The 24,248-nt window shown below is 48.7% G+C and overlaps 1 protein-coding gene across 5 annotated transcripts in view; it reads right to left on the bottom strand.

The window, feature by feature from the left end:
* LOC123757091 (cartilage acidic protein 1) overlaps nt 1-24,248 on the bottom strand; it is a 293,121-nt gene that overhangs the window by 147,581 nt on the left and 121,292 nt on the right. For all 5 annotated transcript variants that reach the window (XM_069323801.1, XM_069323802.1, XM_069323799.1 and 2 more), the window contains exons 4-5: nt 15,812-16,032; nt 5,091-5,190 (exon numbers count right to left, since the gene is read on the bottom strand). In XM_069323801.1, coding sequence (XP_069179902.1) covers nt 5,091-5,190; nt 15,812-16,032 — 321 coding nt within the window. The remainder of the gene's footprint in view (nt 1-5,090; nt 5,191-15,811; nt 16,033-24,248) is intronic.

The following is a 24,248-nucleotide window of genomic DNA, read 5'->3' as shown; positions in this document are numbered from 1 at the left end:
ACTACCCACCCGCCTGAAATCACCCAAGCCCGCCCACCCACCCACCAGAACCAACCCAAAAACGTCGCACCCACCACCCAAACCCACCCAAGAGTGCCCACCTACCCGGCCGAACCCAATCAAGAATGCCCACCCATCTGAACCCACCTGCCCAATTCCACCCAAGACCATCCACCAGCAAAAACCCACCCAAAACTGCCCAAAGCCTGCCTGAAACCACCCAAGCCCACTCAAACCCACACAAGAATGAAAAAAAAACCACTCTGAACCCAGCCAAGCCCACCCACCCGCCCGAACCCACCTGCCCAAACCCACCCAAGTCCACCTATCAGCCAGTTAACCATCCAGCCAGCCCACTTGCCTGCACACCCACCTACCAGCCAGCCCTGCCCACCCACCATCCATCCTGTTGCTCTCACCAAATATGAGTAAACAGTTACTGACATTTTAAACCTTCGGATTTTAGCAGACCTTTAGATAGAATGACCTGGGTACAGCCCCATATAGGTCATTAAATCAAGAGGATACTGTATGTCTAACCTTTGCTTGAAACGATCAAGAAATCCTACTTCTATTAAGTTATGTGGTAATTGGTTCCACAAATCAACACCCCCCTGCTACCGAACCAGTATTTACCCAGGTCTTTCCTAAATCTAAACTTATCCAATTTATACCAACTGTTTCATGTTTTATTTTGTGTTGACACTTAATACCCCTATTAATAGCCCCTTTGTTATGCCCATTCATTCACTTGTACACTTATATCATGTCACCCCTAATTCTTTGCTTTTGTAGAGAATGTAATTTAACCTTTGTCAATCTTTCTTCATATGACAGGTTACCACCAGACTTCTCTGACACCACCCCCTCACCACTGACACCACCATTTATTATGAATTCTTCATTTTGACTAAGTAATATAATAAAGCAATGTTACAAGCAACTGAAATGGTAAATATTCTCGAGTTTAGTACAGGCTGCATTGAGGCAGCTGGTCACTCAGGCCAGACTTAGAGGCGTCACATTCAACACTGTTATAGAGGCTAGCTGACTTCCTAACCCCCCCCCCAATATATCCCCCTCACCACTGACACACCCATTTATTATTAATTCTTCATTTTGACTAAGGAATATGACAGAGTGATGTGTTACAAGCCACTGAAATGGTAAAAGTTTCTCTCCTAATTTTGTGAAAAGCATCAAGTGACTTTAGTATAGAGGCAGCCATGTGCTGCTGAGTCAGCAGAGAGGGGCCAGACCGAGTGGACACGTCTACACTCGCACCCTCCTTCCCCGACACCTTTCCACCCCCCCCCCCCCCCATCCCTAATACATCCCCTCACCACTGACCACCATTTATTATGAATTCTAAATTTTGACTATGGAATATAATAGAGCAATGTGCTACAAACAACTGAAATGTTAACATTTTCTCAGCTAATTTGGTGAAAAGCAGAGAGTGAGTGAACTATCGTGGTGGAGCATGGAGGCGCCAGTCACGTATTCACCTAATTGTGCTTGCGGGGGTTGAGCTTTGCTTTTTCGGCCCGCCTCTCAAGTGTCAATCAACTGTTAAAAACTACTAATATTTTTTTTCCACACACACACACATCCCTAGGAAGCAGCTCCATAACAGCTGTCTAACTCCCAGGTACCTGTTTACTCCTAGGTAACAGGGGCATCAGGGTGAAAGAAACTTTGCCCATTTGTTTCTGCCTAGTCCTGGAATCGAACCCAGGCCACACAGAATGACAGTGTGCGCACTGTCCACTCAGCTACCAGACCCCCCTGACAACACCTGACATGTTGCCAACTAGCTGATAACTGATAACCAGAGCTTACCACTAATCCCATCTGCCTCCCCTGACAACATCTGCCTTCCCTGACAACACCCGACACCACCTGCCTCCCCTGACAACACCTGACACCACCTGCCTCCCCTGACAACACCTGACACCATCTGCCTCCTCTGGCAACACCTGACATGACTTGCTTCCCCTGACAACACCCAACACCACCTGCCTCCCCTGACAACACCTGACATGACTTGCTTCCCCTGACAACACCCAACACCACCTGCCTCCCCTGACAATACCTGACACCACTTGCCTTCCCTGACACCACCTGCCTCCCCTGACAATACCTGCCTCCCCTGACACCATCTGCCTCCTCTGACAACACCTGCCTCCCCTGACAACACCTGACATCATCTGTCTCCTCTGACAACACCTGCCTCCCCTGACAACACCTGACACCACCTGCCTCCTGACACTAAACCCCCAACTACTGACACCACTTGCCCCCAGACTCCAACCCTCACCAATGATGCAACCTGCCTCCCCTAACACCATTTTATCATCCTTCAACCATTTCTCATTGGAAACAATGGGTCAGTAAAATATAATACTGTACAACTGTTTACACTTTGGTGAATCATAGTTGATGACAGTGGCTGTCATCAACTATGACAACTCGGTCTCGGAGATCGCTTGGATGAACACTCCTCACTTAATCGAACATTTGTATGTTCCACTGAACATTTAGTACCGAATTCAATTTGTTCGAATCTTCCGGGAATTTGCTAGAGCAGGGTTCGTTAGTGACGATGCACTGTACTTTGCAACATTACAGCAGTCACCCTTTTACATCCCAGCATCATTAGCATCTTTTTAAAAAAAAATCATTGATTTGCATCATGGAGGCGTCCGAGACTTTGCGAGAACGCAAGGAAGCACCACACTGTTTTCTCGTTAACCAAGTGGAAGCTCGTCAATCGAGGCAAATTTTCTGCAAGTGGCTCACTCGTTACCTGAAGTGCTCGTAGATGGAGCCGCTCATTACCTAAAGTGCTCGTAGATGGAGCCGCTCATTACCTAAAGTGCTCGTAGATGGAGCCGCTTGTCACCCGAGATTCCACATGTATTACAGAAGAGCTCGACTGTGATAAAGACTATGTACAATATTCAGATATCATTGAACACAATGCTGCTCAAGATGTTCATAGTGCTAACCACAGCACACTGCCATTGTTCATTGTTTCATCCATCTAAGACTCTTTAAATGACTTCTCATGTTCCTTTACAAAATAAACTTGGGGAAATGGTTCATTTACAAGATTTAGTGACCAGGATTCTGATAATAGCAGGATTGTGGTGATAATTAGTACTGTGCATAGTATGGTGGGAGGAGAAATCTTGGTGAGGAGGAAGAGAGGGAGTGGTGGCGTCGTCAGCTGACTCTGTATAGCAACGTGTTATTGTCTGGACTGGCTGGCAGCTGTGCGACTTGTCATGCAGTATATGGTGGCCCCTATGCTGTTTGGACACCATACCAGTTTAGTTGTACTGTACAGTTATGGTGAATAAAACATGTACTTATATATAACATGTAAATATAGTGTAATAAAACCACAAACAGTATTGTGGGAGGAGTAATGTTGGCGAGTAAGGTGTTGAAGGAGGGAGGGAGGTACCATCTGCTGGCTGGGTGTGGCAGCCCACTCTTGTTCTTTGGACTTACCATACCAACTTAGTGGTTTGCTATGGTGAACAAAACATGCATACATATAATGTGTGTGTATACAGTGTAATAACAGCAAAACTATTTGTTTATTGTTTTATGAACATCATAATTGAATTACTAATATGCACACCATACTCTTGAGTACAGGGGCATCTTGGTTAACGAATTTAATCCAATCCTGGAGACAGTTCGTAACCCAAAAATTCATAAACCGAAGCAAATTTCCCCATAAGAAATAATGGGAAATGAATTAATCCGTTCCTGACTTCTGACACCTGACTCACTTCAAAGTAAATTTTATACCTAATTCACCCAAATCTTCACTACAAAAGTATGTACAAGTTATTACTTACCTTTACTGATGACTCCTGTTGGCATATGGAAGATAGTGAGGAGGGGGGAGGAGGAGAGGTGTTACTGTTTGGAAGGGAAGTCCCTCTTCCATTATAACATCAGGACGTGATGACTTCTCTGGGGTACACACACTGGCACGTTTTGCCTGCATACCACTAGGACCTGCTTCTGGCTCACTGCATGATTTTCTCACTGTTTTTCTTGGAGATTGTTTTTCCATTCTTTGTAACACTTGTCTATAGTGAGACATCACATTGTCATTAATAAGAGCAATGCAATGGCCTGCTAAAGCTTTATCTAGGTGATTCTTTTCAGCAAAACTTTGCAGTTCTTCCCATACTGCACACATTTTCTCAATTAATGAGGAAGGGACATCCTCTACTGCTTCCTCCTCCTCCTCCCCTGAAGATGTGTTATGCTGCCTAGCTAATTCAACAACACGTGTACCATTTTCAAGTTTACGAATGATCTCTTGTTTTTCCTCTATGGTCATTCTCACATGGGTTTTCTTGCCTTGAACCTTACCACTGGCTTTCTTGGGACCCATGGCAAGATATATAATAACTTTTATGTTCAAATAGCCAAAAATCCAAAAAGAAACTGCAAATCCTTGCAAAGAATTCAGGCGGGATAGTCACTAGGCGGGAGGCACTGGGAAACTGAGGTGCAATCACCATTCCACCAAGCGCTTGGTCAACCATAAGCGTATCAACAAACTCGTATCCCGAGGTAAAGTTTGTAACCCGATTCAAATTTTCCGAAGAAATCGGGTTCGTAACCCGAAAAGTTCGTAAGGAGGGGCATTTGTAAACCAAGGTACCACTGCATAGCAATGGTTCACACATTTTATTATATAAATATATCATACTATAGCACTACTGAATAATATTACTGCAAAAAAATAGAGAAAAACTCAATCGGAGACATTGAAATAATTAAGTAATAACAACTTTGTGGCAACTCCCGCATGACGGCACGGGCAGACGAGATCAGCACAGGTCGCTTACTCTGTCAGTGCCTCAGTGTTGCCAGACTTCCTCACCCCTATTGCAGCCAAAATACGTCAGGTATGATTTTTTATTATTTTTCCCATGATCAGGAAACACATTTTAACAATCTTAGAAAAAAAATGAAAGAAATTAATCTTAATCAATTTGAATTGATTAAGATGTCCTTATATATATTTGCATTTAAAAACTACAAAAAAAACTTACTTTCCAGTGCCATTGCGGTCAATGCAGGTAACTGCAAGTCCAGTTAATTGCCTGGCAATATCTTGATTTACCTCATCAGAAAAAATATCTTCATAGCGACCTGAGGGAATTAAATAAAATGAATTGTCATTACACAGTACTGTATTTGTTAAAAGAGATTCAATCTTATATAATAGGCACATGATTTATGGTATAATTCTTTATTTAAAATTATATTACTGTACTTATACAGTGGTCTTTTCTGGTGAGGTCCTCATTAGTGCCAAGCCTTAGGGAGATGCACCAGGCATCTGAGATGCACTTTGTCTACTGACAGCCAACATCAGGAGCTGGCTGTCTATGAAGCGATGGGAGCTTCGTTATCAAAGATCCACTTTAACCACTGCACTGCACAAAGCGCCTTTAGGCGCTCTGAGAGTAGTGCTTTTTTTTTTTAATTAGGCTATATTTTAATGTTTTTAAATGTTTTCTTTACTCTGTGTCTTTTGAAATGGAAATAGTCGAGTTTGGAAACATTTTGACTTTAACTTTACCCGAATATTTATAAAAACAACAAAAATATGTCCTTGACAATTGCACTAAGAAGATTTTGCCGAAACCAGGTGCACATTACAGTGGTTAAACAAAGAAAAACTCAGCCAGTAAGCATAAGTTTGACCCCCAGGGGCCTTGTGTCGGCTGCTGCATCGCTGATTTCCTCTTCAGGTTTTTCGGGAGTTCAGTGCCATGGCGCCTACCCGAGCCCTCGCTCGATGTGTTCACAGGACGCTTCGTCTCTCGGCAGGGACTTTGTGACCAGTGCTCACCAGGCCGGCCAGGGGCAGTGGGGTCCGTCCTTCCGCCGGGCCCACATCACGGTGAGGGAGTTCACGGAGGTGTGATTTGCGCTTCAGAAGGTTCGGGTCGCATGCGAATCAATGATCCGGCTCCATTCAGACTGCTTCCCTTCCCAGTGGTTCATTGCCTGAACTGAGGAGGTTCGATGTGGTCCTTGGCTCTTTGGGGCTGGTTGCTTCGGGTGACTCATCTGTTGAGTTCTCTGGGTTTGGCTGTCCAGGCGGTTCTCGTCCTGGGGGGGGGGTCCAACATCCTGGTACTTGCCAGACATTCGGGTGCCCGGAGGTGGATTTTTTTGTGTCGGCATGGTCGAGGAAATCTTCCGATATATGTGGAGCCCTTTCCTGACCGCAAGGCCATCGGGAACGATGCCTTCCGGCAGGGCTGGTTGAGGTGGGGGTTCCTATACCTCTTACCCCCCGGTTCAGCTGTTGCTCCAAGTTCTAGCTCGCTTGGAGACTTACAGGGAAGCGTTGTCCTCTTGGCCCCATGGTGGCCGGCCCAGTCTTGGTTTCAGGTGCTTGCTCAGAGCAGCAAGGAGGTTTTTCCAGGGCTCCACCTCTTTCAACAGAACATCTGGTTCGTTGCAAGACTGGTTTGCTCTTCTCCTCAAATCTTCGCGTTTGGTCTCTATGACTCGAGTCTATCACCATCTGTCTGGTGATCAGGTGGCTTCTTTGATAGTGTCCCACCTGCAGGCTTCATCTCGGCAGTAGTATGAAGTTTCCTGGCGGTCCTTCCGGTTCTTTGTCTCTTCATCGGTATACTTCTCTTTCTGTTAAAGTTGTTGTGTCCTTTCTCTCGTGGCTGTTTCAGGACCATCTTATGCCGAATACTGTTGCTTCGTATCGTGCGGAGTTGGCAGAGCTGCTGCAGCTTGCTTTCAGAATTGATATTACAGTCTGCATCATTTCGGAAGCTGTCATGGGCATTGTTTCACCTGCGGCCTTCTCATGCGACACCCGAGCCGTCCTGGTCTTTGGACAGAATGCTCTCTTTCCTCTCTTCTCCCTTGTTTGTTGTGGCCCCTTCGGTTCAGGATTGTTTTTCCAAGGCTCTTTTTTTTTGTTGGCATTGGCCTCTGGGGGTCGGGATGGGGAGCTTCATATTCTCCTCTGGCGCAGGGTTTCCAGCTCTTTTGGTCGTGGTGATAGGTTTGTTCATTTGCAGCCGTCTCCTCCTTTTCTGGTGAAGAATGAGACTGCTGCTTTCTGGAGGGGTCCTTGGGTTGTTGATGCTTGGTTGGCCAGGCCAAGGGTGCATCATGTGTTGAGTTCGGTTGCAGCTCTCCACCATAATTTGCGCACAATGGCCTCTGTAGATGGAGACGCGATTTGGGTTGATCCGGTTTCCCTTCTTCCCTGTTCTCAGGGTCAGGTCTCTCAGGTCATCCACAATGTTATTCAGTCTAGCCAGCCTGCGATCTATCCCTGTGCCCATGACATTCGTAAGTTTGCTATGCTTGCTGTCGTCTTCGGTAATGTCCTGAGCTGATATTTGGTCACCGGGTTTTTGCCCATATAACAGGGCCCTGCTACACGCTACCTCGTTAATGTTCCTGGGCCTAGTCGGGCCTGTGTCACTTTGGGTCGGCGGTGCATTTTTGATATGAAAAATGCCATTTTCTGGGGGTGAGACCCGGAGGCTCCCCGGCAACCCTCACTCCCTTCAGTTGGCATTTTTTTCACACATTTTTGACATCCAGCCTCAGAACTGGGGTGTGGATTGCCAGCACGGGGGTCTGGGGCTGCTGTGCAGACATGTGGCACAGCTCGTGTGACGTCATGCTCGTTTGCTCGTTTTCAACTGGGGAGTTCCGTCCACTTGTTTGTCTATTTTTGTCATTTTAACCAGAATAGGGGTTTGTTTTGAGGCGCTTACCTTTCTGGGTGCCTGTCCCGATGGCAGATATAGAATGCTCCAAAATCACATGTGCATTCTATGGGCTACTGGTCCCCGTGCCTCTCTGAGGGGGCCAGGTGTCGATGTCAGTCGATGTGCGTGGAGTTCTAGGCCTACTGGGACTCGTGGTCCCTGGTAGGCCTAGAACTCTACGCACATTGACTGATGCCAAAGTTAGGGATATCCATATCGACCTAGATAGCTCTGGGGAGCCGTAGGGGGCTCCCCCCAGAAAAGCCCTAATTTCATCCCTAATCATCAAAACAACCTAAAGAAACAAGGAAAATTATGTTTGAAATCTGTGAAAAATTCAGCCAAAAAAAATTCAAAGTCCCAAGATCTGACTGATTTATTTGTTGACCAATTTAATCCTGTCTTCACATATTTAGGGATGGGTATGCATGCTCCAGGATGCAAAGGTTACAACAAATTCAAATAATAAACAAGGAGGAAAAAATTAAAACCTAAAAAAAAAAAATCCTTTAAAAAAATATTTTTTGGACATTGTTGAAAGTAACTGATAATAACAATGGGCAATGTTTTTATTATGATATATAATAAAATAGAGCATAATAACATACTTACTCATTATTATTTGTGTTATTATGTATTACTCACCAATGCTATAAAGGCACCAGCTACATATCCACTTTGCAGACACTTCTTACTACTATTCTTCTTCTGTGTCGGACAGGTGCTTGCATCTCTTTATAATTGCATTATCCATCAGTTGCAGTTAATAGAAGCTGTTCTCCTTATCAACAAAACTTGCTTTTTTTAAATATTTGTCTAAAATCAATTTCTGAAAATATTTTGATGAAAGTTTCATGAAATTGAAGCCAATAAGTTGGAGATTTGTTTAACATTTTTAAGTAATTTTTACATAATTTAATATTTTTCGCTTCCCTGCCCCCTAAAGCTGAGCAGTTTATGGATTAAACAAAGTCCAAATACTGGTATCTAAGAACAAGAGGGAATATTCAATATGAGGAACTAATATGACTTAGTTAGCAAATGGGAACATAATATATATGATCAATTACAAATACAGAAAGGTTCCAATGTATATAAAAGGGTTCAGTCAGGCATTGAATGACATTCAATAAATAAGTGTCCAGATATCACTGAAAAGATTCAGTCGCTGAAAGAGTAAATCAAAACTTGATGACATTCGGGGCTGTGCTCCACAGTGATTAACAATACATACCACAAACAATACCCAACATGCATCCAAAAACCAAGAACCAGTGCCTGGCCGACAGTGTTGCCCAGCTGTATAATCTCTCTTGTAGAGCATAGGCACTATAGCATTATGGCACAGCTTAGCCGTGTAATATTCCCTGGAGCATTGCTAATGGATTATGTCCCGAGTTGCGTGTGCAGCAGGAGAATATTAGGCGAGGTGTAGGCAGCGTCACCACGAGCCACAACACCCATACTGTACAGTATTTAGAAAAAAGTACAGGAGAGCCTCGGTTTACAAATTAAATCCATTCTGGCACCTGAGCTCGTCATGTGAAACGCTCGTCATGTGAAACGAATTTTCCCATTTAAATTAATATAAATAAAATTAATCCATTACACCCCAGAGAAACTTCAATATATTAAATTGTTTTCTATTTTTTTATAGAAAATAGAGCAGCCTACCTGACATATACTGAACAAACCGTTTTTGACATTTTTCCTTTTTTCAATTTTTTCATTTTTTTTTTATTGAAAATGGAGCAGCCTACCTACATACACTGAATAAACCTTTTTGACATTATTTCTTTTTTCAGATTTTTTCATTTTTTTTCAATTTTTTATTTTATTTATTTTTAATTTTAATATGGAGCAGCCCACCTGACATACACTGAATGAAACTTTGACATTTTTTCTTTTTCCAAATTTTTTCAATTTTTTTTTCTAAAAAAAAAAAAAAAAAAGAATCAATGCTTTACAGCAGTCACTTTACAGCTGTTACATTACAGCAGTCACCCCTTTACAGCTCAATATCATTAACATTTTTTAAACAAAATTTCATTGATTTAGATCATCGGAGACGTCCAAAAATTTGCAAGAACCAGTGGGAATGGTAGTAAGCGCAAAATAGTTTTCTCATTAACCGAGCAGAAGCTCGTCAATCGAGACAAATTTTCTGCGAGATCTCTTGTTACCTGAAATGCTCGAAGATGGGGCCACTCGTCACCCGAGGTTCCACTGTACTAGGAATTTTCCTGATATGTAAAGTCCAGAACTCCCCCAGTATCTAGGGGGAGCTATGACTAGAGATACAAGATTAGTTAGTGAGGCGTATTACCCGTGATACAGGGCACGGAACACCAACGTGTGTTTACACCGTCCATAAACAAAACAATCTCCCTCGGGCCACACCCAGGATGCATGAGGTCCGAGCTGGCCCTCCCATTTTTCGGGGAGGGTAACCTACAATGTTTATTCATTGATTATTTGTATTGTCGAAACCGATCATGGGGAGATGTGATTATAATATAATTAGATATAGTACTTAATTAACACTTTCGCCCACCGATGACGAAGTATGGAGTTAAAATTTTAGTACCTTATTTCCACTGATGACGAAGTATGACGTCAAAAATATAAATAAATTTGGCCCGCTTTCAGCTTGGATGCGGGAGAGGCATGCCATGGTTTTGGACATTATGGAAATTTCATTGCAAATACATTGATACCAAAATGAAAGACCTAGGATGAGAATTGAGGCAACAAAGTTAAAAAGAAAAAAACCATTTTATTGCCCTTGATGAGCACTCATGGAGGTAACGCACTGTCACTTTCTCTGTTTGCTGCGGGTGGTACGCCGGACTTTTGGACTTTATATATGCATATACTCCTGTAGGGAATTCTATTGCGAACACAATGATTAAAAAATGAAAGACCAAAGTGAAAAAAGTGTATACATTTCATTGCTCTTTAGCGCTCCTGGGCTAAAGGGCTCCCGGGTGTTCTGTCAGTTTCTCTGTTTTGTGCGGGTGGTACGCCGGGCTTTCGGACTTCATATGCATTTAATCGTGTAGAGAATTCTATTGCGAAACACATTGATATCAAATTGGAAAACCTAGGGTGAGAATTGAGATGACAAAGTTGTAAAGGGGATACACTTTTCAGTATTACCACGCTTTCTAATGGAAGGCCCGGCGCTCCTCATTGCTCTCATCACCTGCTTCCATCACGTCGGCGGGTGAAGCTCACCACGGTTTTTGACATTATATGTATATACTCCACACAAAACCCAACCCGGGGAGGGGCCGACACCCAAACCAACACGTACGTAGAGGAGGGGGGGGATGAAACCCCCCCACTCCATGTAACAGTAAGCCCCACTCAGAGGGTAGGAAAACCCAGGAGGGGTCCAATGGGGCCCAAGGTTTCCAAGTCGACCCTTCCCCAACCCCGGGAACCCCCACAGCAGGACCCGGGGGACAAATTGTCCTACAAAGCCCCTGTCTCGAAAGAAAAAAACAGGGCAGCCATAAAATACACTAAGGGGGGCCCACTGGTCAGACCCATACGCAACGGCTGGAGAAACCAACGCGAATGCCTCCATCGCTCCCCCCGAATGGGGCAACCCCTGAAACTGCCCAAGTCTCAGAATCCTCTAAACCCCGCCCCGACCCCGAAGCCCTCAGATGCTTCGGAGCCGGAAGCAGAGAGATGGAACCAGAATGAACCACAGCAGTGAAAGAACGAGAGGGCGTGGACTGAACCAAGGGCGAACCGATCAACACCCCCCCCCCCCAAGTCCGGGTCCCAGTAAGTAAAGCGGGGCAACCTCGGGGCTTCCGGGGTAGCTATCAACCTAGCACGTCGCAGCAACTTAAAGCTAGCATGCAACGCCTGAGCTGCCTGCGCCCGGATAAATTCATCAGTGGACTGGGCGAAGTGAGTCATAAACAAACAACAATTCTCGCAGGACTCTGGGTCGAAGGTGTCACCGACCCAACAGGCAGCATGACGGAGGCAAAAAAATTTGAGTCACCCTGAGACAAGGAGAGAGAGTAACCCTCAAACTTGTACAAAGCGAGAGGGAACCCAGGGGTTGCATCCATTCCGACCCCTTGCGCCCCCTCCACCCCCGGGGTTTCCCAGGATCCTTAGACTGTTATCGCTAAGGATAAGCCCAGGCAGGATACTATGAACCGGTGCCCAAGTCTACCAATCAAACTTCTAAAAACTGAACCCCAGGGACATATCCACTCATGAAGGCCAAGCAGGAGATACCACTCAGAACACAGAGATAGAAACCTCAGACATAGATAGGGGGCCAACAAACCAAAGGCAGACCCCCCCCCCACCAGACAGGAAAAATAAAACAAAAGAAAAACCCAGCAAGAGGACAACGTACCTAGGCAGAAAAGAGCCAGCCGCCATTATAGGTAATAACTAGCTGTGCAGTACCCTGCACTCCATCAGTGCTCAAACTACCCCTTACCTTAAGGTAAACAAGGTAGGAGGAACAACCCCCCAGCACACTCAGGGCAGTCAATTACAGAGCAGCAAAAGACCAACAGGTAGACCCCAAGGCGACTTGTGGAAGATAACCCTAAGCTCCATGGGCAGTACTTACAGGGCACCTAGATAAAGTGACCCTAGGCACATGCATTCCGAGTACTTGGGAAATTACTCCTGGCTCACGCACCACCAGAGAAGACTCGCCCGAACCACAAGGCACAGAGCAGAGGACATAATCAGGAGCCAGAGCACAGCTAACAATACCAGTCACATCAGCTGAAGAACTGGGGTGTAGGTAGCCGGCGCAAGGGGTCTGGGGCTCCCCCTTTCCCCTCCATTGGAGTAGGGGGAGCTGCGCAGACAGCGACACGGCAGTTGGTGACGTCATGCTCGTTTGCTTGTTTTTCTTTAGGGAATTCTGTCCACTTGTTTGACTTTCAGTAGTAGTTTCAACCAGAATAGGGGTTTGTTTTGGGATGCTTACCTTTCTGGGTGCCTGACCCAGTCGATGGCAGACATAGAATGCTCCAAATCACATGTGCTATTCTATAGGCCATTGCTCCTCGTGCCTTTCTGAGGGTGCCAGGTTCTGGCTCGTTGTCCCTGGTAGGCCCATGAATTCCATTCACACTGATGCCAAAGTCTAATATATTACATATCAGCCTGGATTGCTCTGGGGAAGCCGAAGGGCTATCTTCAGAAACCCACCCGAGTAGCCGCCTATCTGCCTTCCCAACCACCCAAATAGCCGCTCATCTGCCTGCCCAAACCCACCCAGCCCGCCTGCCCAGATAGCCGCCCATCTGCCTGCACAAACCCAATCAACCCACACGCCCACCCGTATAGCCGCCTATCTGCTGACCCAAACTCACCCACACTGCCCGCCTGAATAACCACCCATCCACCTGCCCAAATTGCCACCCATCAGCCTACCCAAACCGCCAAGCCCAAATAGCCGCACATTCGCCTGCCCAAATAACCACCCGTCCGCCTGCCCAAATAGCCACCCGTCCGCCTGCCCAAATAGCCGCCCGTCCACCTCCCCAAACCCATCCACAAGGGCCGCCCAAATAACCGCCCATCCACCTGCCCAAGCCCACCCACACCACCCGTCCAAATCCACCCACACCACCTGCCCAAATAGCCAAAGCCTGCCCGCCAGTCAGCCACCAATCCATCCATGATGATGTGACTGATGTTCAAAGATGAGCTTTCAAATTTTCAACCTAGTGAAGAATTGTAGGAAAGATTTAAGAATAGGCATAATATTAAGAACAGTAAAATTGCCAGAGAATCATTAAGCAGCTGAAACCAACACAGCAGCAGCAAGAGCAAAGCTGATGCAAACATTTAGAACATCATGTGTGAAGTGTACAGTTAGAACATCATGTGTGAAGTGTACAGTTAGAACATCATGTGTGAAGTGTACAGTTAGAACATCATGTGTGAAGTGTACAGTTAGAACATCATGTGTGAAGTGTACAGTTAGAACAACTGTAAAATTTAAGTACATAGTGCTAAAATGTTATAATTAAAGCTGCATTAAATTCAATATCCAATAGTTTTCATAAACTGTATTGTAGTACTCAACATACAGCAAAACTACATACAGTACTCTGTAATACAGTACTGTACGCATTTACTGTACAGTATTTACAACTCCATGAGAATTCAAGATGGACATCCTCCAACAATACGGTAAATAAAACTATAACAGTATTTTTTAGTAGAATAGTAATATATCGGTACAGTATATATGATAATAAATTTTTATTGAAGACAAAAAAAAAGACACTGACACAAAACCTCCTGAAGGCATTACCTGTTGTAATGACTACACCCGGCAACAAACTGAGGTTGGTCCCATAAGTATCCACTCGATTTAACGGTCTCTTATTTACCGATCTGCTGGTTATACCGACCGGTTTTGGAGACCAGTATCTGGAGCCTCATATACCGGTCTGGTGGTCAATATAACCGCAGGTTGGTATTGAGTCTGTTTTGGTATAAGCCGGCCCTCGCATGGTAACAGGCCACCGACCTCCAAGGCATTGAGGGAGGGATGGGAGGCAGTGATTGATGGAGGGAGGTATTGAGGGGGTGAGGAAGGGAGTGTGTTGGTGGTGGTGGTGGTGTGGGAGGGAGAGTGTTGGTGGTGGTGGTGAGGGAGGGAGAGCATTGGTGGTGGTGAGGGAGGGAGAGCATTGGTGGTGGTGAGGGAGGGAGAGTGTTGGTGGTGAGGGAGGGTGTTGGTGGTGAGGGAGGGAGAGTGTTGGTGGTGAGGGAGGGAAAGTGTTGGTGGTGAGAGAGGGAGAGTGTTGGTGGCGAGGGAGGGAGTGTGTTGGTGGTGAGGGAGGGAGGGAGGGTGTTGGTGGTGAGGGAGGGAGAGTCGTGGTGGTGATGGAGGGAGAGGTAAGGATTGCTGACCAGGCGATGGTTCCCAAACCTCTCACCCATACTGTATTAAAATTTTTAATCTTAGCTGTAAAATATTAATGCCAAAATATGTTAATTTTTGTATATTGCTATACATAATTAATCATTAACATGTTTTATGGTTTCTTATTTATTAATTAAACAAATATAGTTTTATTTATGATTTATGTACAGTTAGCATCTTCGAGCAGGCGGTGACAGACATGTCCACCTCTATGCCTAGCCTCAACCCCGTTAGTAGCTCCCTCCTCCATAGCCTGCTGTTCTCATATTATGAGGAAGGTAGTGAGGGAGGGATGGAAGACATTGAGGGAGGGATGGAAGGCATTTAGAGAGGGATGGGAGGCAGTGATGGAGGGAGGCATTGAGGGGGGGAGAGGCAGGGAGGGATAGAAGCAGTGAGGGAAGGTGGTGGTGGTGAGGGAAGAGTGGTTGTGAGTGAGTGAGGGAGTGAGGGAGGGAAGGAGGGAGGTGTTTGATTCAAATGGTTCACTTGTTGTGTGGTCCACTTGTCCACTTGTGTGATCCAACTTGTCGTATGAAGGGATTATTAATTGTAACCTGTGACAGAATGGGCACTAACACAGGAACTTGGAATGCAATTACACAATGAACTTTATTTCATTTTAGTTATATAAAATATATCTTACCTGAATATTACTTGAAATATTACCGACACTTCAACAACTTCGGAAATACCGGAGCCCCGAATTTAACGGCCTGGGTACAGCCCCATATAGGCCGTTAAATCAAGTGGATACTATAGTGCACCAAATCGAGACTGTACAGTACTGTACTCTCAAACAGTGGAGTGTTCATACACCATTGCTCCCCGCACCTTTCTGAGGGAACCAGGTTCTGGCCCATGACTTCCAGTAGGCAAGAACTCCAGTAAATGATGCCCTAGACTAATATAGCGGATATCAGTCCATTAGCTTCAGGGAGCTAACAGGGCTCCCCTCAGAAAGACATTAGATAAATTGGTTGGATTTTTAAGAATGTAACAACAAGCATGCAGAAGGTAAGAGGAATCTACCACAAAAACAAATTCTGTACAGTATAAACAGAAAACTCACCATTTCTAAACTTAAAGAGTTTATCATTATAGTTTTCATTCGTGTTAACGATATAAATTTCTTCTCGTCCATCCCCATCCACATCGCAGACACACACGTCAATAGCATTACCCATCACATCCCTCAGTGCATAGTAAGGACACAGTGGGTCATCTACTGCCAAATTCTCCAACTGATTCTCTAACTTGTTGTATTTAAGAACCAAATTTGATCCATGGAATCTGAAATTTTTTGGCATAAAATTAATTAACTACAGGTATGAACTAAATTTTTATATTTGATGATTATATCTATTAACAGTAAAGTTAAAGACAAATTTATGTTAAAATAAATGAGTAAAAAACCAGCATTGAATGTAATGAAACACCATTTTCTGGGCGAGTCCCGGAGGCTCCCCGGAGCTTATTAGGCTGATATGCTAATGTCAGACTTTGGCATCAGTCATGTGTATGGAGTTCTCATGGGCTTACCGGGGACCACGAGCCAGAACCTGGCCCCCTCTGGAGAGGCAAGGGGAGCAATGGCCTATAGAAAGCCCTGGGTAATTGGAAGCATTCTATGTCTGCCATCGACCGGGTTAGGCACCCAGAAAGGTAGGCGTCCCAAAACAAACCCCCTATTCTGGTGAAAATTGCAACCAAAAGCCGAATGAGTGGATAGAACTCCCCAAACAAAAACGAGCAAACTAGTATGACGTCATCCGTCGTCGCTCCGCTGTCTGTGCAGACCCCCCCTCCCCGAGAGGGGTAAGGGACAGCCCCAGACCTATCGCGCTGGCGATCCGACCCCCAGTTCTGAGGCTGGATGTCAAAAACATGCAAAAAAAATGCCGACCGGAGGGAGGGAGGGAGGGATGCCAGGGAGCCTCCTGGGACTCACCCAGAAAATGGCATTTCATTACATTCAACGCTGGTTTTCTGGGGGAAGTCCCTACGACTCCACGGAGCTAACTACCCATTGAGGAAAAGAATAAGGGACTTACCCGGGAGGTGGTTGCTGCTAACTCCTCAATTCCGAAGTCGAGACAACTGGCTGCATCCGCCGACCCAAAGCGACACAGGCCCGATCAGGCCTAGGAACGTTCACAAGGTAACGAGCAGCCAGGACCCTGTTCGACCGCCAAAATCCCCACGCCCAAATATCAGCCCAGGACATACTGTATTGCCAAAGACGGCGGCAAGAGCTGCGAACTTGCAGACGTCATGGGCATGGGAGAGACCGCAGGCTGGCTAGCCTTAATAACCCTGCGGACAACCTAGGAGACATGCACCCTTGAACAGGGAAGAAGGGAAACCAGATCAACCCAAAGCACATCCACGGACACAGAAGTCGTGGCGCACAAATAACGGTGGAGTGCCGCAACCGGACACAAAACATGATGCACCCCCGGCCGAACCAACCAAGCATCAACAACCCAGGGACCTCTCCGAAACGCAGCAGTCTCATTCTTCGCCAGAAAAGAAGAGAAGACTGCAGACGAACAAACCGATCACCCCGACCAAAGGAGCAGAAACCTCTGCGCCGGAGGAGAGCATGAAGCTCACCCACCAGACCCCCAGAGGCCAATGCCAACAGGAAAAGGAAGCCTTCGAAAAACAATCCGGAAACGAAGGGGGCCACAACAAAACGAGGAGAAGAAAGAAAAGAGAGCACTCTGACCAATGACCAGGACAGCTCAGGCAGCGTAAGAGCAGGCCGGAGGTGAAACAACGCCCAAGATAGCTTGCAAAACGGCGCTGACGTGATATCAATACCGAAAACAAGCTGAAGCGGCTCCTCCAGCGCAGCACGATACGAAGGTGACAGAGTTAGGCATAAGAAAACGGTCTTGAAACAACCAAGAGAGAAAGAACAACCACCACTCTAACAGAAAGCGAAGTACAACAACGAAGACATAAGAAGAGCCTGAAGGACCGCCGGGAAACTTCATACTGCCGCCGAGACGAAGGCACGCAGGTGCTTCGTCTCGGCGGCAGTATGAAGGAAGGAAGGAGGAAGGATAATAAGGAAGGAAAGGAAATAATAAGGAATACTAATAAGGATCCACCTAATAGGAAAAGGAAATAATAAGGAATACTAATAAGAATCCACTAATAAGGAAGTCACCTGATCACCATAGAGATGATGATAAACTCGAGTCAAAAATACCATACGCGAAGACTCGAGGAGAAGATCGAACCTAGCCACGTGACGTACTGGTCCGATCTGCTGGAAGAGGCGGACCCGTGGAAAAACCTCCGGGTTCGGACACCGAGCAAGCAGCGCCTGAAACCACGGCTGGGCCTGGCCACCAAGGGGCCAAGAGGACAACTCTCCCCTGGTAAGACTCTAAGCGAGTCAGAACCTGAAGCAACAGCTGAAGCGGGGTAAAGAGGTACAGGAACCCCCACCTCGGCCAGTCCTGCCGAAAGGCGTCGACCCCGACGGCCTCGCAGTCGGGAAAGGGCACAGTCTGCCAGCCAGGACTGACTCCGGAACCTCGTAACAGAGCCAGAAAGGGAACGAAGTCCCAAACTTGAAAGCCGAGGGATCCACTGCCGAGGCATAATCCGAGTTACGCAGGAGGTTTGCTGCAAGGGCCGCCCACACAGCAGCAGGTTGGATGCGATAAGTCAAAAACCTCCAGAAAGACGGAACCGAAACACCCGAGGGAACACGGAAGAGAACCAGGGAAGGGGCAAACACCAAATCCAACTCGTACGCAGAGGGAGGAAAAGAAAACCCCACTCCTTGTAACAGTAAGCCCCGCTTAGAAGGTTGAAAATCCAGGTGAGGTCCAGCGGGGCCCAAGGCCCCTAAGTAAGCCCCTCCCCAGCCCCAGAGTCCTCTTCCGCAGGACCCTGGGGCCAAGTCCTCCCCCCAAGCACCGACCCCACTAAACAAGACCGGCGCAGCCGTAGACCGGAAAAGGGCATTCCCTGCGGCTGCCCGAGCCTCAAGACCAACTAACCCCTGCCCCGACTCCGAAAACCCTCACACATTTCGGGGCTGGAAGCTGGGGTGGGGGACCAGAACGAACAACAGGAGGGGAAGGACCAGGACGTGCGGACTGAACCAGGGTCGAAGCGACCCCCACCCCCAAGTCCAGGTCCCTATAAGCAAAACGGGGCAGCCGCGGGGCATCCAGGTGAACAACCAACCTAGCGCGTTGCAACAACCGAAACCTAGAATGCAACGCCTGTGCAGCCTGTACCCGAAGATGATCATCCACAGAATGGGTAAATTGAGTCACCAGCAAGCAACAATACTCACAGGACTCAGGGTTGAAAGACCCAACAGGCTGCGTGACGGAGGCAAAAACAGTGAGGGTCGCCCTGAGACAAGGGGACCAAACAACCCTCAAACTCGCATGAAGCGAGGGGGGACCCCGGGGTCACATTCATCGGACCCACGCATCCCCTAGGGGATTCCCAGGGTCCTGAGCGTTTACTTGAAGAGGACTCGCGCTCAGGTAAACCCAGGCAGGGTACTGCAAACTGACGCCCAAAACTACCAAACAAACTGTCTAAAGCTGAACCCCAGGGACGTGTACACTCACGGGGACCAAGCAGGGGGCACCACCAAGTATCAGGGTGAGGCCAAACACCAGTGGCAAGTAGGGCAGAACCCCCACCAAGGCAAAAACAAAAAGAAAAGCAAAACCCCGTAAGAGGACAATGTACCCCAAGGAACAGAGCCAGCCACTGTGATAGATCACAAGTAGCTGCACAGCACCCTGCGCCCCTACCAGTGCAAAAACTGCCTCTTACCCTAAGGTTAACTAGGGGAGACAAAACCCCCAAGTACCCAAAGAGCGGCCAAGAAACCGAGCAGTAAAACACAGAGGCAGACCTCGTGGAACTTGTGGAAGGTAACCCCAAGCTCCATGGGCAGTACTTACAAGGCACCTAGGGAAGGGAACCTTAGGCCCATGCAGCCCGAGTACTGAGGAATAACTAACTCCTGGCTCTCGCACCCCTGGAGTACAGCAGCCACACACAAGGCACAGCACAGCAAAAATACTGGAGCCAGAGCACACAACCGAGCCGATAGCATCAGCCTCAAGAACTGGGGTGTGGATCGCCCGCGCGGTAGGTCTGGGGCTGCCCCTTACCCCTCCCGTGGAGAGGGGGTCTGCGCAGACAGCAGCGCGACGACAGATGACGTCAAACTAGTTTGCTCATTTTTGTTTGGGGAGTTCTATCCACTCGTTTGGCTTTTGGTTGCAATTTTCACCAGAATAGGGGTTTGTTTTGGAACGCCTATCTTTCTGGGTGCCTAACCCGATCGATAGCAGACATAGAATGCTTCCAATTACACGGGGGTTTCTATAGGTCATTGCTCCCCTTGCCTCTCTTGAGAGGGCCAGGTTCTGGCTCGTGGTCCCCAGTAGGCACATAAGAACTCCATACACATGACTAATACCCAAGTCTAACATTAGCATATCAGCCAAATAAGCTCCGGGGAGCCGTAGGGACTCCTCCCAGAAAAACAGCATTGAATAATGAAATGTTAGTTTCTGGGTGAGCCCCATAGGCTCCCTGAAGCTAGCTTACTGATTAACCCTTGTGTTGCTAAGGGCTATTTAGCCATTGTCACACACAGGCGCATAACAAAAAAAAAAATCTTCTAAACCTGTTAATTTGTGTTCCCTGATCACGTAAAAATTAATAAAAAAAATCGTAAGTGGCATATTTTGCCCGCTATAGGACGGGGAAGTATTGCAAAAAACCAGCGTTGAATGTAATGAAACGCCATTTTATGGGTGTGTCCCGGAGGCTCCCCGGAGCTATCCCAGGCTGATATGCTAATGTCAGACTTTGGCATCAGTCATGTGTATGGAGTTCTTAGGCCTACCGGGGACCACGGCCAGAACCGGGCCCCCTCAGAGAGGCAAGGGGAGCAATGGCCTATAGAAGCCCCCGTGTATTTGGAAGCATTCTATGTCTGCCATCGACCGGAACAGGCACCCAGAAAGGTAAGCGCCCCAAAACAAACCCCTATTCTGGTTAAAATTGCTACCAAAAACCGAACTAGTGGATAGAACTCCCCAACCGAAAACAAGCAAACTAGTGTGACGTCACACACTGCCGCGCCGCTGTCTGCGCAGCTCCCCCCTCCCCGGGAGGGGGAAGGGGGAGCCCCAGACCCCCCGCGCCGGCTACCCACACCTCAGTTCTTGAGGCTGGATGTCAAAAACGCGAAAAACCGCCGACCGGAGGGAGGGAGGGACGCCGGGGAGCCTCCGGGACACACCCAGAAAATGGCGTTTCATTACATTCAACGCTGGTTTTCTGGGGGGGAGCCCCGTCGGCTCCCCGGAGCTAACTACCCACAGACAGAAAAAGAGGGACTTACCCGGGAGGCGGTCGTCGCTCACCCTTCAACTCGAAGCCGAGACAACTGGCTGCAACCGCCGACCCAAAGCAACACAGGCCCGACGAGGCCCAGGGACATTCACAAGGTAACGAGCAGCCAGGACCCTGTTCGACCGCCAAAATCCCCGCGCCCGAATATCAGACCAAGACATATTCCCAAAGACGGCAGCAAGAGCCGCGAACTTACGAACGTCATGGGCACGGGGATAGACCGCAGGCTGGCTGGACCTAATAACCCTGCGGACGACCTGAGAGACCCGAACCCGCGAACAGGGAAGAAGGGAAACCGGATCAACCCACAGCGCGTCCCCGGACACAGAAGCTGTGGCGCGCAAATAACGGCGAAGCGCCGCAACCGGACACAAAACATGATGCACCCCCGGCCTGACCAACCAAGCATCAACCACCCATGGACCCCTCCGGAACGCAGCAGTCTCGTTCTTCGCCAGAAAAGAAGGAGACGGCTGCAAACGAACAAAACTATCACCACGACCAAAAGAGCAGACACCCCTGCGCCGGAGGAGAGCATGAAGCTCCCCTACCCGACCCCCAGAGGCCAAAGCCAACAAGAAAAGTGCCTTGGAAAAACAATCCTGGACCGAAGGGGCCACAACGAAACGAGGAGATGAAAAGAAAGCGAGTACTCTGTCCAAAGACCAGGACGGCTCAGGCGACGCATGAGCAGGCCGGAGGTGAAACAATGCACGAGACAGCTTGTGAAACGGCGCAGACGTAACATCGATACCGAAAGCAAGCTGAAGCGCCTCCGCCAGCGCCGCACGATACAAAGCGACAGTGTTAGGCATAAGATGACGGTCCTGAAACAACCACGAGAGGAAGGACAAGACCACCCGAACAGACAAGGAGCTAACACGACGAAGACGCAAAAAGAAACGGAAGGACCGCCAGGAAACTTCATACTGCCGCCGAGAAGCCCTCAGGTGGGACACCAACAAGGAGGCCACCTGATCACCATAGAGATGATGATAGACTAGAGTCAAAAAAACCATACGCGAAGACTCGAGGAGAAGATCGAACCAGCTACGTGACGTACCGGCCCGATCTGCTGAAAGAGGCGGAGCCGCGGGAAAACCCTCGGGTTCGGACACCGAGCAACCAGCGCCTGAAACCAAGGCTGGGCCGGCCACCAAGGGGCCAGAAGGACAACTCTCCCCCGGTAAGTCTCTAAGCGTTGTCAGGACCTGGAGCAACAGCCGAACCGGGGGAAAGAGGTACAGGAACCCCCACCTCGACCAGTCTAGCCGAAAAGCATCGACCCCGACGGCCTCGCAATCGGGGAAGGGCGCCGCATAAACGGGAAGACGCCGCGACCACGCCGACGCGAAGAGGTCCACTTCGGGGCGCCCGAACGTCTGGCAAAGCCAACGGAAGGACTTGTCGTCGACCGTCCACTCCGTGGAGAGGGGAATGAAGCGAGACAGGGCGTCGGCCAAGACGTTGGACACGCCCCGTACGTGAACCGCCAGGAGAGCCAAACCCCGTGAACTCAGCAGACGAGTCCCCCAAAGAGACAAGGACCGCATCGAACCCCCGCGGTTCAGGCAATGAACCACCGGAGAGCAGTCCGAATGGAGCCAAATCGTCGATCCGCGGGCCACCCGAATCCTCCCCAGAGCAAACCACACTGCCGCGAACTCCCGCACCGTACTGTGAGCTCGACGGAAGGACGGATCCCAACGCCCCTGGCCGGCCTGGTGAGCACTGGTCACAAAACCCCAGCCGAGAGACGACGCATCCGTGTACACATCGAGCGAGGGCTCGGGGAGGCGCCAAGGCACTGAACCCCGAAAAACCCGAAGAGGAAGCCGGTGACGCAGCAACCGACGCAAGGCCCCCGGGGGTCGAACTCTGCGATCGCGAGAGAGGCAGAAGGGGGAACCCCGAAGGAACCAGAACAGCCGTCGAAGCCAAACCCGACCCGGCGGGAAGACCACCATCGCGAAGTTCAGGCTCCCGCACAGCCCCTCGAGCAACTGCCGGGTGACCCGAGGGCCCTCCAGAAACAGACGAAGGCGGGACCGCAGCCGCAGGAGAGACTCCGGAGGGAGAGACAAGGAGGCGGTTCGAGAGTCCCACACGAGACCCAGCCAAGTCCGAACCTGAGAGGGAACCAGATGGGACTTCCTCCAGTTCACCAAGAACCCGAACTCGGCGAGCTGGGAAAGAACCAAATCCCTGGCTAGCAAGCAAGCTGACTGGCTGGGAGCCCAAACCAGCCAGTCGTCGAGGCAAAAACAATGAGGGTCACCCTGAGACAAGGGGACCAAGCAACCCTCAAACTCGCACACAGCGAGTGGGGACTCCGGGGTCACATCCATCGGACCCACGCGCCCCCTAGGGGATTCCCAGGGTCCTGAGCGTTTACTTTAAGAGGACTCGCGCTCAGGTAGTCCCAGGCAGGGTGCTGCAAACCGGCGCCCAAAACTACCAAGCAAACTTCTAAAGCTGAACCCCAGGGACGTGTACACTCACGGGGACCTAGCAGGGGGCGCCACCGAGGAGAACAGTGGAAGGGCAAAAACAAACTGAATAAAATGACAGGACCCCCCACCAGGCAAAAACAAAAAGAAAAACAAAACCCCGCAAGAGGACAGCGAACCCCAAGGAACAGAGCCGGCCGCGATGTCGGGAAATACAAGCTGAGCAGCACCCTGCGCCCCACCAGTGCAAACTGCCTCTTACCTGCCGGTAACAAGGGAGAACAGAACACCCAAGAGCCCAACAGGCGGCCGAAAAACCGAAAGGTAAAACGGACCAGCAGAGGCAGACCCCGAGGAGCCTGTGGAAGGTGGCCCCAAGCCCCAAGGGCAGTACTTACAGGGCACCTAGGGAAGGCAGCCCTAGGCGCATGCAGCCCGAGTACTGAAGATAACTCCTGGCTCTCGCACCCACAAAACTAACACCACACGCAAAGCACAGTGCAGTAGCGACACCGGAGCCAGAGCACACGACCATCGCCTATAGCATCAGCCTCAAGAACTGAGGTGTGGGTAGCCGGCGCGGGGGGTCTGGGGCTCCCCCTTCCCCCTCCCGGGGAGGGGGGAGCTGCGCAGACAGCG

Source organism: Procambarus clarkii, chromosome 13 (genome assembly GCF_040958095.1).
Source record: "Procambarus clarkii isolate CNS0578487 chromosome 13, FALCON_Pclarkii_2.0, whole genome shotgun sequence".
NCBI lineage: Eukaryota > Metazoa > Arthropoda > Malacostraca > Decapoda > Cambaridae > Procambarus > Procambarus clarkii.
This window is presented reverse-complemented; position numbering and strand designations above follow the sequence as displayed.